This window comes from Phyllopteryx taeniolatus, chromosome 15 (genome assembly GCF_024500385.1).
Source record: "Phyllopteryx taeniolatus isolate TA_2022b chromosome 15, UOR_Ptae_1.2, whole genome shotgun sequence".
In the NCBI taxonomy this organism is placed as follows: Eukaryota; Metazoa; Chordata; class Actinopteri; order Syngnathiformes; family Syngnathidae; genus Phyllopteryx; species Phyllopteryx taeniolatus.
In genome coordinates, this window is record NC_084516.1 from 1,079,123 (window position 1) to 1,097,942 (window position 18,820).

The window sequence follows — 18,820 nt, forward strand, 5'->3', positions numbered from 1 at the left end:
GCTTCAAATGTCCCTCAAGTGTTTTTCAAAGTCTCCTCAATAGGTTTCTAAAAGGGGTTTACAATGTCACAGTTGAGTTGTCATAACTGTCATCAACGTTATCAAATGTATATATACAAAGGTCTATTGTTGAAATATCGTAAGTAACTATCATAAAAATATCATGACTTGATTCAATTCCATCCCTCCCTTTTCCAAAGCGCTGATCCTCGCTTCCATAACACTTCATTGCTGTTTTCAAATGTCGCCTAATGTCGAGTGCGAATGCATTGATGGCGACCGCTGGACTTTGCCGCCATCTGGCGGCGACCGCTTGCAACTGCAGCCGCCTGGACGACCTCGACGATCAAACAAAACACAAAACATTTGGAACAGAGCAGTCGTCTTTTATTATGTCTTTCACATATGTATATATGTATTTCAATCTTTAATGACTACGTTGCACGTGTGTGTGATCCCAGCAGGTTCTGATTTAATGCAACATTTTGTTCTTTTTTTTTTTTTTTTTTTTTTTTTTTTTTTTTTTTTGGAAAAAGAAAACTTGCGGGCTCTGCCCTTAATCTCCTCTCGGGCGTCAAGCAACATTGTGAGCCGGAAGCGCTCGGTCGGGTTCTACCTCGGAACCGGTTGCTTCCGGCGGTTTGAAATGAGGGTTGGGCCTCCAAATATACATTTTTGATCAGCAAAATATTCAAATGTGAACAACCCTCAGCTTCAACAAAACAAACAAAAACAAACACACAACAAAAGCCAATCAGAAGCTGGGGTCAGAGTCTCACGGTTACCATGGAGACGAGTCGCAAAAGTACTCCGATACTCATTCCAGCCAACTTCCGCCAATCGCTTGTGGCGTCACCATGGCAACGGCGTGGCCTCTGACGCCCCATCCCCCCAAAATACATTCAAACCCTTTTCACTGCCCCGCAGTCCAATGCTAAGCTAAATGCTAACATCCTCCGCCCCTCACGCACGGCCGGATGCGATTGGCTCCAGCAACTCGCCTGGCCCCGCCCATCGACGCTATTTCCGACCTTCCGCCGACCCCGCACAAACTTCCACTTCCTGTCACCTCGCTGACCTTCGCTCACTTCCTGCCGCGATGTCACACGTCTTTATTATCATTTTTAAACAAACATTTGTTTTGAAACATTCGTTCGGGTTCTTTTGACCCCGCCCACAAAATGGCTGCGAACAAGTATTCATTCAGCTGAAAGTCGACAAGAATGAGTTTTAGGAACACACGAAGAAGAAAACAAATATGCATTCTAAGAGAGTAAAGATGTTTTTTTTTTTTTTTTTTTTTTTAGAAAGACATCTTTTTGGGGGAAAATATTATATTACAAGAATACAACTTTAGAAAAATATTTTTGCAGGGTACATTTTCACCAAAAAGTTATGTTCTTACAGTAGCAATTATGTCAGCCATTAATTTTTTCCCCAAAAAAGTAAAAGGATAATCAAATTTTCTCAAAAATAAAACACTAATTCTAGGATCAAATTTCATTTTATTCAGAAAAATATTTGCATTTTTGTAAGAAAACAAAATATAATATTAAGACAATTAATTACCTGAACTTTAATTCGTTTTAGATCTAAATGCTGCGTTCCGTAAAAGCGGGAAATCGGAGTTGTAAAATTTTTTAATTTAGCATCTCCGATTAACCTCGGACGCATGCTTTTGGGATGTGGGAGGAAAGCGAAGCGCCCGGAGAAAAGCCACACAGGCACGGAGAGAACGTGCAAACTCCACACCGGCGGGGCAACCTCACAAGTGTGAGGCAGATGTGCTAAGTGGTCGTCCGCCGTGCCGCCATAGACATATCAAGCTGGCTCCTCTCGATGCGGAGGAGCAGCGGCGCTCGACCGAGCGTCTCGCCCTACCTCTAAGGGAGAGCCCGGACACCCTGCGGAGGAAACTCATTTCGGCCGCTCGTATCCGGCATCGGTCTTGGGGTCACGACTCACAGCTCGTCACCATAGGTGAGGAACGGAGATAAACACACATATATATTTATTTATTTGGTAGGTTAAAAGTCGAGAAAAATGTTTTCACCATCCCCTATTTGTCAATAAAATAATTGCATTGTTTTGTATTATTGTTTGCATTAGAAGAAAACTACTTTTTGAAAGACATTAAAGCCGAGTCTTTTTTTAACATTACAAGAACAGAGGTATTATTTTGAGGTATGAAGTCATATTTTCCCCCAAAAGGTTTTGGGCATTTTTTTTAACATTATGAGAAAAAAAGTAATGTTTAAAAAAAAAAAACGGAGAAAAAGTTGTCATATTAAGAAAAACGACTTTACTCTCGTGGTGAATGTATTTTTCCCCCTCTGACAGTGTGTCCTAAATTCTACTTGGTTTAAGTCTTATGAGTCAAAACTTGTTTGTAAAAATGACTTTTGGGGATGTCAAATGACTATTTAATAAATAAATACATAAATAAATACAAAATAAATTATACTTATTTTTTTCCCTCTCCCATCGTAATGTCACATGTAACCAGTGGGGTTCCTCAGGGTGCCCTTGTGGATCCTTTGGACTTTTTCTTTAATTAGCGTGTACACTAAAAATAAGCATTAGCTGCACTCGAGTGGGCCATTACAAGTTATTTTATTTTAATTTTTTCATCGATTGCTGATTTTTACAAATGAGCTTTGACTCACAAGTTTGTCACAATGGCGACCGGCGCTCCGCCTCATAAACACAAAGGGCACACCCACTAAATACGGGATTATGAAAACGATAACGGGGTGTGTTGGAATTCATTTACTCATTCCCTAAATCACATGAGATCATCATGGAATTTTTATACATAGGACCTCCAGTAGATAGTTCCTAAACAGTCCACTAGGAATCCTCCTGTCGTGATTCAGGAGTCAGGAATGAAGAATGATTCCGAATGCAGTCGCTGCATTCGGAATCATTCTTCATTCCTGACGTAGTCCTGAATCACTCCAAAGGGATTTTCACTGGACCTTTTAGGGACTGCAGTCTAAAAATCCCTTTTGTAGCTATTCGGGAGGCGGGAACGATGAATGATTCTGAACGCAGCGACTGCGTTCCGAATCATTCATCGTTCCCGACACGAAAAAAAAAAAAAATCCCTATCTAGTGACTCGTGATAGATTTCGAACCCAGCCAATGAGATGATTGAAGAATGAACACTACAAAGCAACCCGTGACAAGCCCCGCCCCTTCCCCTCTCCATCATGTGGCCCAGCCCTCCGTCAGCCGCACGCGCTTGACGGACGGGCTGCGCCGCTCGTCCCGATCGAACGGCGGCCGCAGGAGGAAGTCGCCGTCGTCGTACGAGCTCCCGCAGCTGGACGCGCTGTCGGCGGGCGAGCGGCCCAGACGGGCGCCGGTCAGCGCCGCCGCCCCCCCGCACTCCCGGGGGGGCGAGGCCGGCTCCGACTTGATGTGAAGGTTCTGGTGGCCCGACGGGAAGTTGACGTTGGCGTTCTGACACAAATCCCTGCGAGATAGCGCACTTTTGTTTTCAAAGAAGTAGTTTTACTCGATTAAAATGTGTTACTTTTGCACAAAAAAAAGCTCTAACATAACAACAATTGTCTATTTTTGATATATATAAAGTGTTTCGATAAAAAGTACATTTCATTTTTTTTTTGTAATATTATATGATGTAGTTCTATTATATTTTATTTCGATATGAAGTCTTTGGGGGCGAACAAGTCCCAAGGGGAAAGTCGGAACAATATTAAACTCATATTTTTTGGCACCAAAGTTAGATTTTTCAAGAAAAAAGGTAATATTATGACTACTAATGTTACTATTTGTTTCGATATTATCTTGGATTTTTTCTTCGGTAAATTCGCTTTTTTGGGAGAATATTTTTTTCAAAGCTTTTTCAGCCCAAAGTCATCTTTTTTTTTTGCTTTTTTACAAAACCATTCTTCCATTTCAGATTTTCTTTTAAGGTAAAAAATTATGCTACAAGAACAAATTCACTGATTTAGAAAAAAAGTAGTATTTGCGGAAACAATGTTGTGTTTACTTCAAAAGGTCAAAAGACTGACTTGCACGGATACGTCCTATTTTGGGGGGAATTGTTTCTTTTATATTGATATTTTTTTATATTTCTTTCGCAAAATGTTGGATTTTCTACAGATAAAAAGATTTGGATTTTTTCGAGGTTGTAATGTAACAAGATACTACTTTCTTGGATACATTCTAAAATTGCAATAACAATCATGTTTTTGGGGGGGATGAACTCCATTATTATTATTATTATTTTTTTTAACAGTCTGTTTTTTAAGAACAAAGTGAAGTGCAATGTGAAGTGAGTTTTTCAGATAAAAGGCACACATTTTTTTTATTTCAATAACTGATTTAGATTTAAAAAACAATTTTATAGAATGTTTTTTTTGAGGTTGCCATGTTATGAAATTAAACTTGAAGTGTACGTCAATGTCAGCTACAATATCAAAGGAAAAAAGGTGTTTTGTTTTTGCAAAAGGGTTGCGTGTTTTCTTTTTGCGTCGCTCACCCCATGTGACCGAGCGGAAGGTCGCGCAGGTCGCGGACAAGCTGGTGCTGCTGCTGCCGCCGCCGCCAGCCGGAGTCCGGACCGGCCGACCCGAAAGACGTCAGGGAGGAGAGCTCGCCGCCCAGCGAGAAATCTGAGGAGCACGCAAAGGTCCCGCTTTTGGTTCCGCTCGCCTGCGGCGGACGCGGACGGGCGAACTCACCTGCGCCGTAGGACGACAGCGAGGACGGGTAGCCGCCCGTCCCGGCGGACGCGGACGCGGGACTGGACAGCGTCTGCGCCGTCTGGGAGTGATTGATCCGAGCGTTCTGCGGAACCACAAAAGAAGAACGCACGCGTGCGTCAACGCACTTTTGTTGGCTCCAAATTTGGCCTGTATCCTGGCGACGCACACGGTCTGCATTTTAGGGCTCGCGCTCCAAAACTCACTGACAAGTTCCAGAAAAAAATCATCTCCCGTTGTTGAACCGACTAGTCCACTAGTCCGCCCGACGATGACAATTATAGGCGGAAGTCGATTGATCGCTAATCCCGGCGCCACGCAGAAATCTGCGCAAGCGCGTGGGAATACTGACTAGAAATCAGACCGGTCGGACGCCGGCTGGCAAAACGCGCACGCCGATTCTCAGATATTGCAAAAGCACGGCCATCGGAAGAGGCTAACGCTAACGCTAGCCGACGAGCAGCCTTCCATCGTCGCGTAACGGTCGAAAGGCAGACGAGACGCCTCAACGGGTGATCGGACCGATTAGATCAATCGGGTGCACGGTAAAATCATGACTCGATTCTATTCTACTCCTAAACTACGACTCGTGCGACACGGCTTCTCTTTAGTGGTACGCAAAAGTATGAAATTCTTTCATGATTTTCTTTGTCCTGAAAATGATGAATTGATTGAAAAGTATGTGCACAAAATGTGTTCATTTTTCTCAGAATGTTTTTCTTTCATCTTGGAAGATTTTCACTTGTTTTTTCTTGAAGAATGGTCTGTTTTTCCTAAAAATGGTGTTTTCCAAAAATAATACAATTACGTTATGTTATGTACGATTACATTTTTGCACTTTTCTGTACAGAATACACTTTTCTGAGTTCCCATATTTAAGTGGCGTGTTATTTTTCTCCGGCACTCCGCTTTCCTCCCACATCCCAAAAACATGCGCGCTAGGTTGATTGAAGACTCTAAATTGGACTCTAAAAAAGGAATGAAATCTAACTGAATTGTGCTTGGGCAGTGATTCATTCGCGTACCAGTAGAGGGAGCCTGCGTGCCACTAGCGGTACTTGTAGCGCACTTTGTGTGCTAGCATACACAGAACAAATCAAGATAAATGCGAGTGCGCGACTTACCGAGATGAGGTCAAAGTGCTCACACTAGGGGGCAGCGGCAGCCAATGAGGTGCAGACGGGGGTTAGCCCAATAAAACAAAATGTATTTGCAGAAACACACAGTGCGAAGACACTCACCATGGTCGGCATGTCGCCGCACTGGTTGGCGGGCGGCATCAGGGGTCGTAGGTCGGGCTTGCGGCTCGCGCTCATCGGCGGACTTTTGTCTCGAACGCCCTCCGGCGACATGGTGACGGGGGAGGGGCACCGGTTGCCGTAAATGCCGTTTCCTGGCGGAAGGGGCAAACAAATCCCCCTTCAACGGGTTGCCGCCGAATTGTGCCGGCTGACGCGCGACGAAGACGTCGAAGAAGATGAAGAGGACTTACCCACGCCGACAACAGCGTTTGTCAGCTCGGAACCCGACAGGCCTGAAAAGAACATTTTGGGAAAGATTGACTATTTCGTTTGGATTTGTTTCGCTCTTAATGGCAGAAGTGTCAAAGGGCTGCTGACAAAGATCGACGGCAGCCCCCGAACGAAGCCCAACCCAAGCGGGCAAGGAAAAGACCCTTAAGGGGCCACTTTGAACCAAAACGGCTGACAAATTTCAAGTTGCTAAGTCAAACTGACTTCGGGGGGCTGCATCTGGGGAAATTCCCGCGTCTCACCTGCGTCTCCGCCGCCGGGGGGCCGCCGGGGGGACACGGCGTTCCTCTGCACGGCGGCCTGGTGGATCGGCAGCAGGTTGTGGTCGCCCGCGGCGCCCCCTATGCCAGGGTGGGAGTACAGCAGCGGGGAGGCGTTCATGCCCATGTCGTAGTTGGAGACGGGCAGACCCTGCGTGTGTGTGGAGGAGGGATGCGGGCGGGCGTGGTCAGCACATTGCACAAAACTCAACAAAAACTGCAATCTTCAGAATTGCTGGTGGGGAAGATGCACTTTTTAAAAGTTGGACGCTAATGTTTTGTCTTAATCTTAGCTCATTTTCATCCTTTATTAAACATATTTCAAATATTTTCTTTAAAATGTTAGATATTAAGTGTATTTTTTCAAGAACAAAAAAAAAAAAAAAAAAAAAAGTCTTTATGTCTTAGGTGTAAAATGTGTACAAAAAAAGTTGTATTGATTTTGGAAATAAGTTGTTTGAAATATTGTACTGTATATTATAATTGTATTTTTTTTGTCATTTTTTGAGAAAATTTCGACAAATTTGTATTATAGCAAAAGTTTTTTTTTTTTAAATATGTTTTTAAGTTGTACATTCAGAAAAACATTTTCATTTGGATGATGGTCATTTATTTATTTACTGTTGGGGTTTCTTCTTTTTCCGAGTTGCACGGCAATTCATTGGGGGGGAAAAATACAGTCACAGAAAACAAATAAAGAAAATAACCCGAATGTATTTCCATGCTATGTCGTTAGTATTCCAAGCGAGTCGTATTTGTTCAAAGGAGAAGTTGTGTGACTTGGAATATTATGACACAAGTCTTTACCAAATGACGTTCTCGTTATACGATTTGTAAAGCAATCCTGATTCCCTCCCCCCCCCCCCCCCCCCCCCTCGAATAAGTACAAGAGTCAACAACGATAAGAAAACAACTTATCCCATTTTGGGGGGGCGCGCGCAAACTCACGCAGATCCTGTGCCTGGTGAGCATCAGGTCGATGTCGTCGTCCAGCAGTTTGGGGAACTTGTCGTCCGCGTCGGGGCTCTGACCGGCAGAGTCGTCCGCCTCCACGTCGGGACTCTCGCTGCCGCTGAGGCCTTTCTTGCGCAACGTCTGCGTGCACACACACCGATACCCAACTTTTTTGCAAAAGATATAACATTGTGAAAATATTGTATAGTTTGAAAAATATATACTTTTGAGAAAATGTCTGACTTCAAAAATAATTTTTTTTTTTTTTTTTAATCGAAAATACGCCACTATCCTATTTCTACTGGAGATAAATGTGGCTGCAACGACTCGTCCGGCCACTCGGGGGCGCCACAGCAGCGCTAAACGAACCGGAAGTCAAGCGAACGAACGTCCATCCTCGCTTTCGGCCTTCGTCAATAGCGCCGGGGTCTCCGTTCCGACCGACTCGGGGCGAACGGCGGACTAAGCGGTCGCCCGCCATCCGGCCAGTCGCGGCGAGTGAACCCGGGTCGGCCCGATGTTGCGCCGCTAACATCCGCCCGGCAAACAACTTTGCGCCACGAGCGAATCACAGGAAATAAAGATCATTTCCATGCACGTCATGACGAGTTTTTACACATGGGAAAACAGATTCGACACGAAACATTCCAATTCCGTTCCGTTTGACTTCTTACACGCCAGACCCCCGAGCGCTCCTCTTCGTCAAACGGCTCACACGAATCGATGCGGTCGCGGCGGCCGTAGGCGCACGACGGCCGCCGCGCTTCGCTCGTGACTGAGAAGCGCATCGTTCTCCTCGTCCTCGTGTTCGCCGAAGGGCGATCGAGAAAGCAATTGGTCACACGTCAAGCTTGAAGCGCTTTGTGACTAACGATCACATCCTTCCTTGCGCGACGCCGTTGCACGTAAAGCGCTCGTACTTTTGCTACGTCGCGCGGTAGCTCCCAAAGCCGGAATGAGTTAATGAGCCGCCCGAGACCAATCGGGCGTTTCCCGACGGCGCCACGTCAGAGTCGCGCGATCGGATCTCGCCGTCTGGCGGGCGGAAAGCGGCAACACTTCACGGCGGACATTTGCACCGGACCGACGTGAAAATACGGAACAAAAGGCGGCCTGTACGTTTCATGGGCAAATAAGGGACGATTCTGGATTTTCCCGGAGGCGATTCCTCTGCAGCAACCTGACCTGGCTGGAACTAGTAACATTTGGAGGACCCATTGTCTAGGAACTATTGTCCATTTATTCTGGAGGTCCAGGAATCGACTTAGAACCTGTTTCATAACTTCCAGAAACTTACAAACTAGATGAATGGGCAGTTTCAGGAACTCCGAGTACCGACAACTAAAAACTTCCTTCCCAGAACTAGTTACTTCTGAAACACCATTGTGATTGGACTGCGGGAACTATTGTCTAAATCTAGTTCCTTGTCATTTATCAGGGCCAAAACAAGATCCTGCTGGGTTGCTAGTATTTTGGAGAGGTCCTTGAAAATCTCAGTAGAACTCTCAGTAGAATGAAAAGCTTTTGAAGTTCCTAGTGCGTTCGGACTGCAGCAACTATTGTCCAATTTCGTTCTGCGTTCATTTATGAGCGTGAGGAAAAAGGTCCTGCTAGCATTTGGGGTTGAAGAGCTCTCGCTACAACTCGTAACTACGAGTGCCAAGAATGGCAGGGTTCCTGGAACTAGGAACCTTTGAAGGACCTTAGTGTGTTCGGACTGAAACAACTATTATCTCAATTTAGTTTTGGGGTAATCTATCAGGGTATAGAAAAGAAAAAGAATAATATCAGAAGAAGAATATAAAGTCATACAAAAGACCCTGCTTGGGGGGGGGGGAACTTTGGCGAGGTCCACCAACTCATTCCAGGGAGCTCCTGGAATTTACGAGTTCGGGAACTTTGTTCCGGAAATAAAAGAAACTTTTGGTTGGTCAGCAAAAAAAAAATAAATAAAAAACTTCACACGCCTTCATTCTTTCCTTCTTGTTCTTCTTTTCTTCATTCTTTCCGTTGACGTAGGCGTGCACGCACACGCGCGCACACACACACACACACACACACACTGACACCACAGCCGCTCTCGCGCTATTCTTAGCCTGCGTTCTATTTTTAGCACGGTGCCGCTTTGCAGCCATTAGCGGCAGGGAGGAGGCCGCCGCCGACGCAAAACACACCGCAGAGTCACACCAGGTCACACGACACAACACGAGAAAAGGCAACACAAGACAAGACGACGCAACATAACACAAGAGAACAAAACAGACGACGCATGGTAACAAAAAGTCAAAAGAGCATAAAAATGACCACAACACAACACAAAGAAAGACAACACCTTATAAGGCAACACAAAACAAAGCAACACAACACGACACAACCCAAAACAACTTAACACAACCGATCACATGATACCACAACATAAACAAAAAAACAAAACAGCTAACAAGACAACACAACTCAAAACACCACAATACAACAAGAGAAATTAACACAACATAGCTCAAGACAACACAACACGAGACAACACAAAATAACACACGTTAGAAGACCACACTACACAAAGACAGTGCATAATAACACAACACAACACAAAAAAAACAACGAGAACAAAACACAAGACAAGAAGACATACCAAAAGATAACACAACATAAGAGAACAAAATCCAACACAGGGCAACACAACACGAAACAACGCAATCACAAGAAAACACAAAAGAAAACAAGACAAGATGAAGACGAGACACGGCAACACAAGGTTGTCGACCTGGTGGACGAGTTGGGAAGCGCGGCGAGGTTGCGATTTTGCTACGCAATTGCGATGTCGCCACACGGCCGCAGCGTGGCGAGGTTGCGATGTGGCCACGCCGCGGATTACGCTAACGAGCTCCAAGTGGATGGCGGCAGATTAGGCGGGATTAGGCAAAACCACGGCAGATTAGAAGACGCCCGCGACACACACCTGCGGCGTGGACACGTGTGTCCGCACACGCGAACACACACACACACACACGCACGCACGTGTCACATTACAGTGATTGTTGTGCGACACTGAGATGATAGTTGTGTTACAGTGTTGCGCTTCAAAGCTGAGTGTTGCTGTTGTTGATGATGATGATGATGATGATGCATTGATCCATCACGAAGGACACTCATCGATCGCGAGGACTTCGAATGGCTTCGAACGCGTCACGGCGCGACACGGTGACTATTTGAGCGCCGCATCGTCCCAACAGTGTGGAGTGAAATCTGAAATGCGAGTGCGAAGCGACTCACGTGGACGATGTCGGCGTTGGTCCGGCTCTCGTGCGGCTCGTTGTACTCGGTGTACTTGAGCAGCACCTTGTCCATGTCGGTGCTGGCGTACTGGAAGAGCTTGTCGGTGCTGTTGAAGACGATGAGCGCGATCTCGCAGTCGCACAGCACGCTCAGCTCGTACGCCTTCTTCATCAGGCCAAACTTGCGCTTGGTGAAGGTCACCTGGGGGGGGGGGCAACGCGAGCGTCACTAGCGCCCCCTGTGGACCCTTCGGTTTTGCTATTGTCGCGCCTATGGGCAATTTAGAGCGTTCAATCGACCTAGCGCGCATGTTTTTGGGATGCGGGAGGAAAGCGGAGTGCCCGGAGAGAACATGGAAACTCCACACGGGCGGGGCCGGGATTTGAACCCCGGTCCCCACAACTGCGAGGCAGTTGCGCCAACCATAAGCAGCGCAAAAAGCAAAACGACAAATGACCGAGCAACTCCGAAGAGTCACCAAAGCGCTGATTGGCGTGTGTGACCACAAGTGCTGTGGGGGGACCACGCGCTTCCTGTTGGCGGGCAGGGTCAGCCCTGCCCGCCAACAGGAAGCACGTGCGCGTGCATTTCCTGTCATAACAGGAAGAGACACTCGTGCGCGCGCAGGTGGGACCACGCGCCTGCAAGCACTTAATAGTGTGTTGTTACCGCGCTTGTGTTGTGTCGCAACAAGGCGACGAGTGCGTATCGCGCTCGTGACGTGTCGCGTCCGTGTGGCGTCACATCGTGACGTCGACTGTGTTACAGCGTTGCGCGACGGCTCGTTGTGTTCCCGGGCCGTGAAAGTTGCGTTCCGGTGTTGCGCCGCAACGTGTAGTGGTCGCGTCTCGCTTACGTGTCTGTTGCGTTCGTCCACGATGCGGGCGATCTGAATCTTCTTCCTGCCCATTTCGAATGTTTCTTTTCGCGGTCTCCGTCTCTTTCTTTGCTGTCACTTTTGCCGGCTCGCGCACCTGAAACACAAAAAGGGCGACGACAACCAGTTGCATCCGCGCGACGCGAGCGCGAGCAGACGTTAAGCGCGCGCGCGCGCGCGCACGCAGCGACGAGCCGCCGCGCCTCACCGGGACGCGCCCATCTGCTTCCTCCGGGCGCCTGCTGACACGCCTCACTTTTGGGTTGCTTTTTTTTAACTATGACAGGAAATATGACCCCAAAAATCACATTATCCCGCAATCTTTAGGTTAAAGTTTTTAACTGTGTTTACAAGTGAAAAGCTTCACTTCGCCAACAAAATGGATGAAATTGAAGACCCACGTCAAGACGTCAAGTGATATATGTTTATATGAATAAATCTGCAAAAAAAAATCATATTGTCACTATGGATTTTTTTGGTGTAGAATTTGGAGGGAAAATACAAAATATTCCGTTTTGTTTACATATTGGAACTCGTCAAAGGAGAAGTTGCTGCTCTCTGGCGTGGGAAGCGACGTGCGCGCGCGCGTGTCTCAGGTGAACGCGACGTCCGCGCACGCGCGCTGAAGCGGCTTTGCTGGGAAGACGCAAAGTACAAACAAACTAAAAGACACTTTCAGTTTGTTCTTTTCTTTCTTTCTACATCGCGCAGTCACCGCGCGGCAGATCGTCTTTCCCAAATATCGCGCATAATTCGCCAAATCGCAAGATTGTCAGTGCATGCTGTCATTATTTTGCGCCCACATAAACGCTTCATAGCCGAAAACAGTTTTTAAAAAAGCAACAAAAGAACAATTCCTATTACAAGGACTCAAAGGTTACACGGAGGACAGAACTACTGCGCATTACTGCAAGTTTAAGAGTTGCAAAGGGGTTTAAGATGACGGAACATCTGTACAAACAAAATGCGCGATGGCGACGGCACACCTGTTGATTGCCGCGATTTCTGGAGTGCAAGACATCACATTTTGATTGGAGCTCTTTTTGTTCATTTAAAAATGTGAATACATTTGAATGTTACAAAATAGGAGCGATTTCTTCACTTCCAAACAATTGTGTTACCCATACAGTAGCAATATAAACGTTTTGCTGTGCTAGCGATAAGAGCAAGCTAAGATTGGAAGTGTTGCTGTTTTTCTCGAACTCGGTTGAGATTGGATTCGTTTCAGCACGTTTGCTGAACGGAAACATTTGGAGCGACTCAAACCACCGGAGATGAATCCCTCATTTCTTTGAGCCCATTTGGCCAATAGAGACGATTCGGATTCGGATTCTGATTCTGATTCTGATTCTGATTCGAGCCGCTGGGCTCACTCCATTCTTGTCATTTTTACCCGATCGATTCACGCAATCGCCACGCATATTCCTGACGTCCGCCCGGTGACCGGTCACCCATCGGACCTCCTGATGAAGATGACGATGACGTCAACAAAGCGTGACAGAGCGCGTCCGTTCCTGGTCGCCAGTCACGCGCAGGTCACTCGAAGACGACAAGCATTCCCAGTCGCGTCGTCACGAAACCCTAACCGAGTCCAACGTTGACAACATGAGCGACAGAAGGTCCTCGAACGCACCACGAAGGAACGCGCGCCCGCTCACACGCGTGCACGAGGCCATCGTGCTAGCGGGCTAAATGTTAACGCAACTTCGGGTGGGCGCTAGCGCTTGTCATTATTTTGATAATGATGACAATTGTTCTAATTGATTAAGTTGCGCCTATAAGACGTTCAGCAAACCAGGAAGTGGAAGTGTCATCAGCTGTGGTGAGGTCATCCTAAACAGTGAGCTCATATGATTCCTAATAACTTTATAGACTTGTAGAGTGCCTTTTAATGGCGTCAACTCCCAAGTCCATCATAAATGTCAAAGTGCGAGGGGCGGGGCTCTTGCTGGAGTCCGCCCGCGCTCCTCAAATCACTCAAGCACGCCCCCCCCGGAAGTTACTTCGAAAAAGCTTGACTTTTAAATTCCCAAATCTTTGCCGCGTTTCCTGACGAGCTCCTCCCCCTCATCGTGACTTTGAGTCTTACCGAGTCCAACTCGTTCCGGTCCGACAGTCCGCGCGAGTCGGCACGAAGCCCGGCTGGAGAGCGCCGCAATCGGGACGCAACAAGTCCGACGGTCTGCGAACGAAACGACTTCCCCGGACGGACGCGGCGGGCACGTCGACGCAACACGCGACGCGTTCAGGGTCCCCCGAATATCTTACCTCTGACGCTGTTTAGCTCAGCATGACTTTCCGTCCCGTCACAAGTTACTTCGTCACCGGACTCGTTCCCGGCGCCCGAGTGTCCGTCCAGCGGCTATTCTGCTCGGGCACGCGCGCTCGAGCACCTGCACCGCACACGCACACGAAATCAGGGAGTGAGCACACGCACCGAGGAGATCAGTGACGTCACTGGAGTTAGGCGCGGGACAAGAAAAACCTTTGAACACGTGAAACCGATCACTTTGGTGCGCTCGCGCCACGCTGTGGACACTTCATTAGGTACACCCACGGCATCCAATGACCGCAAATCTTTGCTTATTGTTTGACACTGCATTCATTAGACATGCTTTTATGATTGTATTTCATTAAATAGATCATATATTGCTCCTTTCGTTGTTCATTTTGAATTTGCAACCCATTTTTAATCATCTATTTTGGTTTAGTTTGGTTCCCTGTAGCACTTTGAGTTATTCGTATGTAAAGTGAAAAACCCAAAAAGTTTTCAATAGATTATTTTTCTGTCCAATCAGATTCCAGGTTCTCCGTGTTGTTGCCATGCCAATCTAATCTGTAGTTAGGTCAATGTAATGAGCGTCACTATTCATGGCTCTGCTTCGCTAACCAATCACATCACGGCAGCATTTTCCTGTCATCTGATTGGTTGTCAGAGGAAAAGTTGTTCCAGCCAAACTCGACTAGCGAAACGCATCGACGCCCAATCTTTACATTAACGCAGTTAAAAATCCGCATCTCTGGTGAATATATTTCATTAGATTTATGTTTGAATCATTTTGTATTGCATTTCATAATTGCGACGTGATATCGGCGCTATTAAGAGTTGATTGTGATTATCGTAACGGCGCTTGGAATCCCGACATTTAGCTGAATTATTTGTTTTCTAATTAGCGCGTTAATTTTCGTTCACCCAGTTCTTTTAAAGAGACAGTTGCGCGTTCATTTAGCTTGAGAGGAGTCATCTTTTCAAGAAACAATACGAAGTAATCAGAAAAAGTTAAAAGCGTGTTCATTTAGCTCAATTTATCGTCTTAAACAGACAGTACGCCGTAATCGCTTGCATTTGGCCGATTAACTCTTCATTTAGCTTGAGAAGAGTCACCTTAAAGGGTTCGCCGTCATCAACGGGTTAGCTAATTAGCTTGTTTAATTAGCTCAACCTGTTGACTTAAAGAGACAGTACATCGTAATCCCTCGCAGCTAGCGATTAGCTTTTCGTTTGGTTCAAGAGTCCTCTCGAGACAATACGGCGTCATTTCTAACAGTTAGCTAATTAGCTTGGTCATTTAGATCAAGAGCCATCTTAAAGACACGCTACGCCGTAGTCGCGAGCAGTTAGCTCGTTCATTTAGCTCAACTGGGTGTCTTAAAGCATGGGAGCAGTTAGCGGATTAGCTCTTCATTTAGTTCAAGAACAGTCCTTTTAATGAGACCATATATGCCATAATCACGAAGTTAGGTAAGCTAGTTAGCGCGTGCATTAAGTTCCAAGTCATCTTAAAGAGACAGTACGCCGCAAACACTTGCACTTACCCAATTAACCGGTTGACCTAATTGTTAGCCATCTTAAAAAGACACTAATCACTGTAAACAAATGTTCAGAAAACAGACACAATCTTAAATTGCCCATATAAGGTCAATCTGTGACAATGGAGCACGACACAAGATGGCTGACACACGTAGCATTTTCCGTTAGCGCAAAACTAGCTCATCGCTCACAATGTTAGCATGTTACCGAGATGACATTAAAGGACCCTTTTTTTGGAGCCACTTCCTATCCAAACTGCGAGTTTGGCGGCTCACCGCTGCGTGGTCTTCACCAGGAAGAGGCGCCGCCGGGTCCGGCCGTGGGTTCCCTGTTCGATTCCTCGTCTCCAACAAGCTGGCAAGCCAGACCAGCTGGCTTTGGGAGGCGCAACGCACAAGTGGTCTGCGTGGCGAGCCCGCTCGGCAGATGAAGCCCACGGCGAGAGGAGCCCCTCGCCCCTCCCTGCCCAACGCACCCCGCGACCCCCGCCAGTGCCCCCCGCCCTCGGCACGGCCCCTCCCGCTCCCTGATGAGAAGCTCACCTGTCCCTGTCGCTCCTGCTAAATTTAGTTGAGGTGTCAACTGGTGGTGTGTGTCTGCGTGCGTGTGTGTGTGTGCATTGTAAGTTTGTGTGTGAGCGTGTGTATACAAATATTTGCATGCGTGTGTGTGCAATTAAGTGAGTTGGTGTGTGCGCAGGTCTGAATGTGTATATAAGTGTGTCTAATTGTATTACTACATATGAGTGTGTGTGTGTGTGTGTGTGTATACGTGTGTGCAAGCGTGACTATGTGTGCGCGTCCGAGTGGGAGTTTGTGTGAGTGTGTATAGATGTGTGCGTGTGAGTCTGTGAATTCATGAGCGTGTCGGAGCGTACGTGTATATAAATGTTTGTGTACATAGTATATGTCCGTGTGTGTCCACATGAACTCTTTTGCTTTTGAAGGATTTCGAGGTGGGCGAGGTCAAAGGGCAATTTTCTTCCTTTGAAGAAATCGACATCCAAGTTGTATCGTCCCCATGCCAGCAACAACGCGATTTGCCTCAGGACCGGAGAGGCGGGTAACGAGAACTCCGTCGATTTCGAACGGCGTGCGGCACAAGATGAAGGACCGGAGGGCGCGTAAACAGTCGGCACTCGACGGGGGGGCCGCAGGACCGTCGCAACAAGAGCCGATTTGGATTGTGAATGGCCCGCGCGGCCCCCGGTCTCCGGTTCCGCCGCCAGCGTAAACCGATCCGGACCTCGAAAACCTGGGCCGAGTGAAGCTATAAACGTCCTCATCTTCCTTTGTCATTCGTCTTCTTTTTCTTACCAGCCAATTGTCATCGATTAGGATGCAAGAAGCCACGCCCCCGACGAGGGCAGTCGGCAAAAAGCGGCCCGCCCGCAATCTCGACCTCCCCTAAGCTCCGCCGAATGCCCCACTGAAGGTCAAAGGGCAAGTGTTTTCACATGCTTGTCCCAGTCGCACTAATGACTTGACAGCTGCTCCCACACACAATCATTGCATGTTCCACTGTGTACGCTCGTCTTTGTGTCCCAAGTCTGAAGTGTGTGTTTGTGCGTTGCTGTCGGTATGTAGTGCCCGTGTGCGCGTGTCTATTTACATATTGTGTTTATGAATGTGTGAGACTGCGTCTGTGTACGTGTGTAACCACTTTCGTGCATCTATGTGCAATTTGTGTCCGACACCGAGTTTATATATATGCATGCGTGTTCTACTGTGTATATTTGTGTAACTCTATGACTGACAATCTACTTTGTCTGACAACAAGTCGATGTGTTGAGCACGTGTAGCATGGTGTGCGAGTGTGTACGTACGTGCGGCGCCGTATGGAAGACGACGCCTTTTCAGTCCGATATGCACGTTTTGCCGTTTGAATATTGGTTGTTTCCACGTCGCCATTTTGCCAGTCGTTTGACAGCATTTTGATTGGTTTTTCGAGACTCGCAGACCAGGGGTCTCGTTCGATGGGTCTCGTCCCTTGTCTGAGACGCACAAAAATGAGCAGGGACTCATGACGCATATTCAATCTGCATCTGTGTGTGTGTGAATGAAAGAAAAAAAGCAAATCCAAAGTACTGTCTTGGTGCTAGCCAATCAGAGGCAGAGTATGGCAGCTTATGGTTCCCGAGTATGGACACGATACATTTCCATTGTTGTGGTAAGACCCTCCACGCCGCAGCAAGCCGCTGGCGGAACGGCGTTTAGCTAACGAGCTAACACGCTACAAGGGCTGGAGCTAAAAAGCTCCCTCGACCGCGTTTGACATCGTTCAAACGTTAGCGCTCGGAGGTGGTGTGTGTGTGTGTGTGTGTGTATATTCCTCGCATAACACGCACGCCCATAACCACAGTCGCCCACGTTAACAATGTTCAGGCAGTTGTTGGCTTTGGCGAACTAATTTTTTATTAAGCCTTTATTTAACCAGGTAAAAGCTTGTTGATAGATAAAATCTCTTTTTTCAAAAGCCAAGAGGCATCACAAATTATAAGGAAGCAGAATTATACAGTACACAAAACGACAACATTCATACAATCAACAACAATAAAGACTAAAAAGTAACAGTGATATTCAAATGTACGACATCTGATTTAAAAATAAATGCTTTTAAGTGTTTTTTTTTTTTTTAATTCATTCAAATTTGGCAGGCTTTAAGACATTTTTGAGGCCTCTTTAGTGCGTTAATGACTCCATCCATTTTCTGAGCCGCTCCTCCTCACGCGCGTCGCAGGCGTGCTGAAGCCTATCCCAGCTATCATCGGGCAGGCGGGGCACACCCTGAACTGGTTGCCAGCCAATCGCAGGGCACATACAAACAAACAACCATTCACACCTACGGGCAATTTAGAGTCTTCATTGAACCTAGCATGCATGTTTTTGGGATGTGGGAGGAAAGCGGAGTGCCCGAAGAAAAGCCACGCAGGCACAGGGAGAACACGCAAACTCCACACAGGCGAGGCCGGGGATTGAACCCCGGTCCTCAGAACTGTGAGGCAGACGCTCTAACCAGTCGTCCACCGTGCCACCCCAATACTTTCCACAAATATCAAAAAACATCTGCCTTAAAGAGTGTGCCTGCATAACCCACTTGACTTCCATTTTTGGACTCAAGCAAAGAAATGGCTTTTAGTAAGCAGTATCCAATAATGATGATCCGTGCATCGCGGGGCGCCGGAGCCTATCCCACCGGACTTCGGGCGAAAGGCGGACTACGCCGCGGACTGGTCGCCGGTCAGTCGCGGGGCACATCTCGACACGGGCAGCCGTTCGCACCGTCACCGAGTGGGAGCTGAACCCACGCTTCCCGCACCAAAGCCAGGCGAGTGGACCACGACACCATCAGTGACTCCAATTGATAATGTATTCAATAAT

At 47.1% G+C, this 18,820-nt stretch overlaps 1 protein-coding gene and 1 long non-coding RNA gene across 5 annotated transcripts; one reads left to right on the forward strand and one right to left on the reverse strand.

Moving 5' to 3' along the window:
- Positions 1-1,130: 1,130 nt before the first annotated feature.
- On the reverse strand, positions 1,131-14,022 carry LOC133465125 (myocyte-specific enhancer factor 2C-like). Of its 4 annotated transcripts, none has more exons than XM_061747574.1 (11): positions 13,898-14,022; positions 11,609-11,726; positions 10,750-10,953; positions 7,474-7,620; positions 6,508-6,676; positions 6,226-6,267; positions 5,975-6,126; positions 5,858-5,881; positions 4,713-4,818; positions 4,511-4,643; positions 3,079-3,478 (listed from the first exon to the last, which is right to left on the reverse strand). In XM_061747574.1, exons 2-11 carry the CDS (start codon positions 11,660-11,662, stop codon positions 3,211-3,213), a joined length of 1,299 nt encoding a protein of 432 aa, XP_061603558.1. In that variant the 5' UTR covers positions 11,663-11,726; positions 13,898-14,022; the 3' UTR covers positions 3,079-3,210. The 4 variants fall into 4 exon arrangements, with proteins under 4 accessions (XP_061603557.1, XP_061603558.1, XP_061603559.1 ...); XM_061747575.1 differs by lacking the exon at positions 13,898-14,022 and adding an exon at positions 13,719-13,891; XM_061747576.1 differs by lacking the exon at positions 5,858-5,881.
- LOC133465130 (uncharacterized) lies at positions 14,017-18,206 on the forward strand. The gene is made up of 3 exons (XR_009784549.1): positions 14,017-14,652; positions 15,736-16,015; positions 16,387-18,206. It is a non-coding gene; the product is annotated as an uncharacterized LOC133465130 (long non-coding RNA).
- The last annotated feature ends 614 nt before the right edge of the window (positions 18,207-18,820 follow it).

Coding starts and splice junctions, on each gene's coding strand:
- LOC133465125 (XM_061747573.1), bottom strand. CDS start 11,762: ATGCAACTGGTTGTCGTCGCCCTTTTTGTGTTTCAGGTGCGCGAGCCG. Junction 7,621..10,749: donor CCAACGCCGACATCGTCCAC/GTGAGTCGCTTC, acceptor GTGTGCACGCAG/ACGTTGCGCAAGAAAGGCCT. Junction 4,644..4,712: donor GCTGTCGTCCTACGGCGCAG/GTGAGTTCGCCC, acceptor CGTGCTCCTCAG/ATTTCTCGCTGGGCGGCGAG.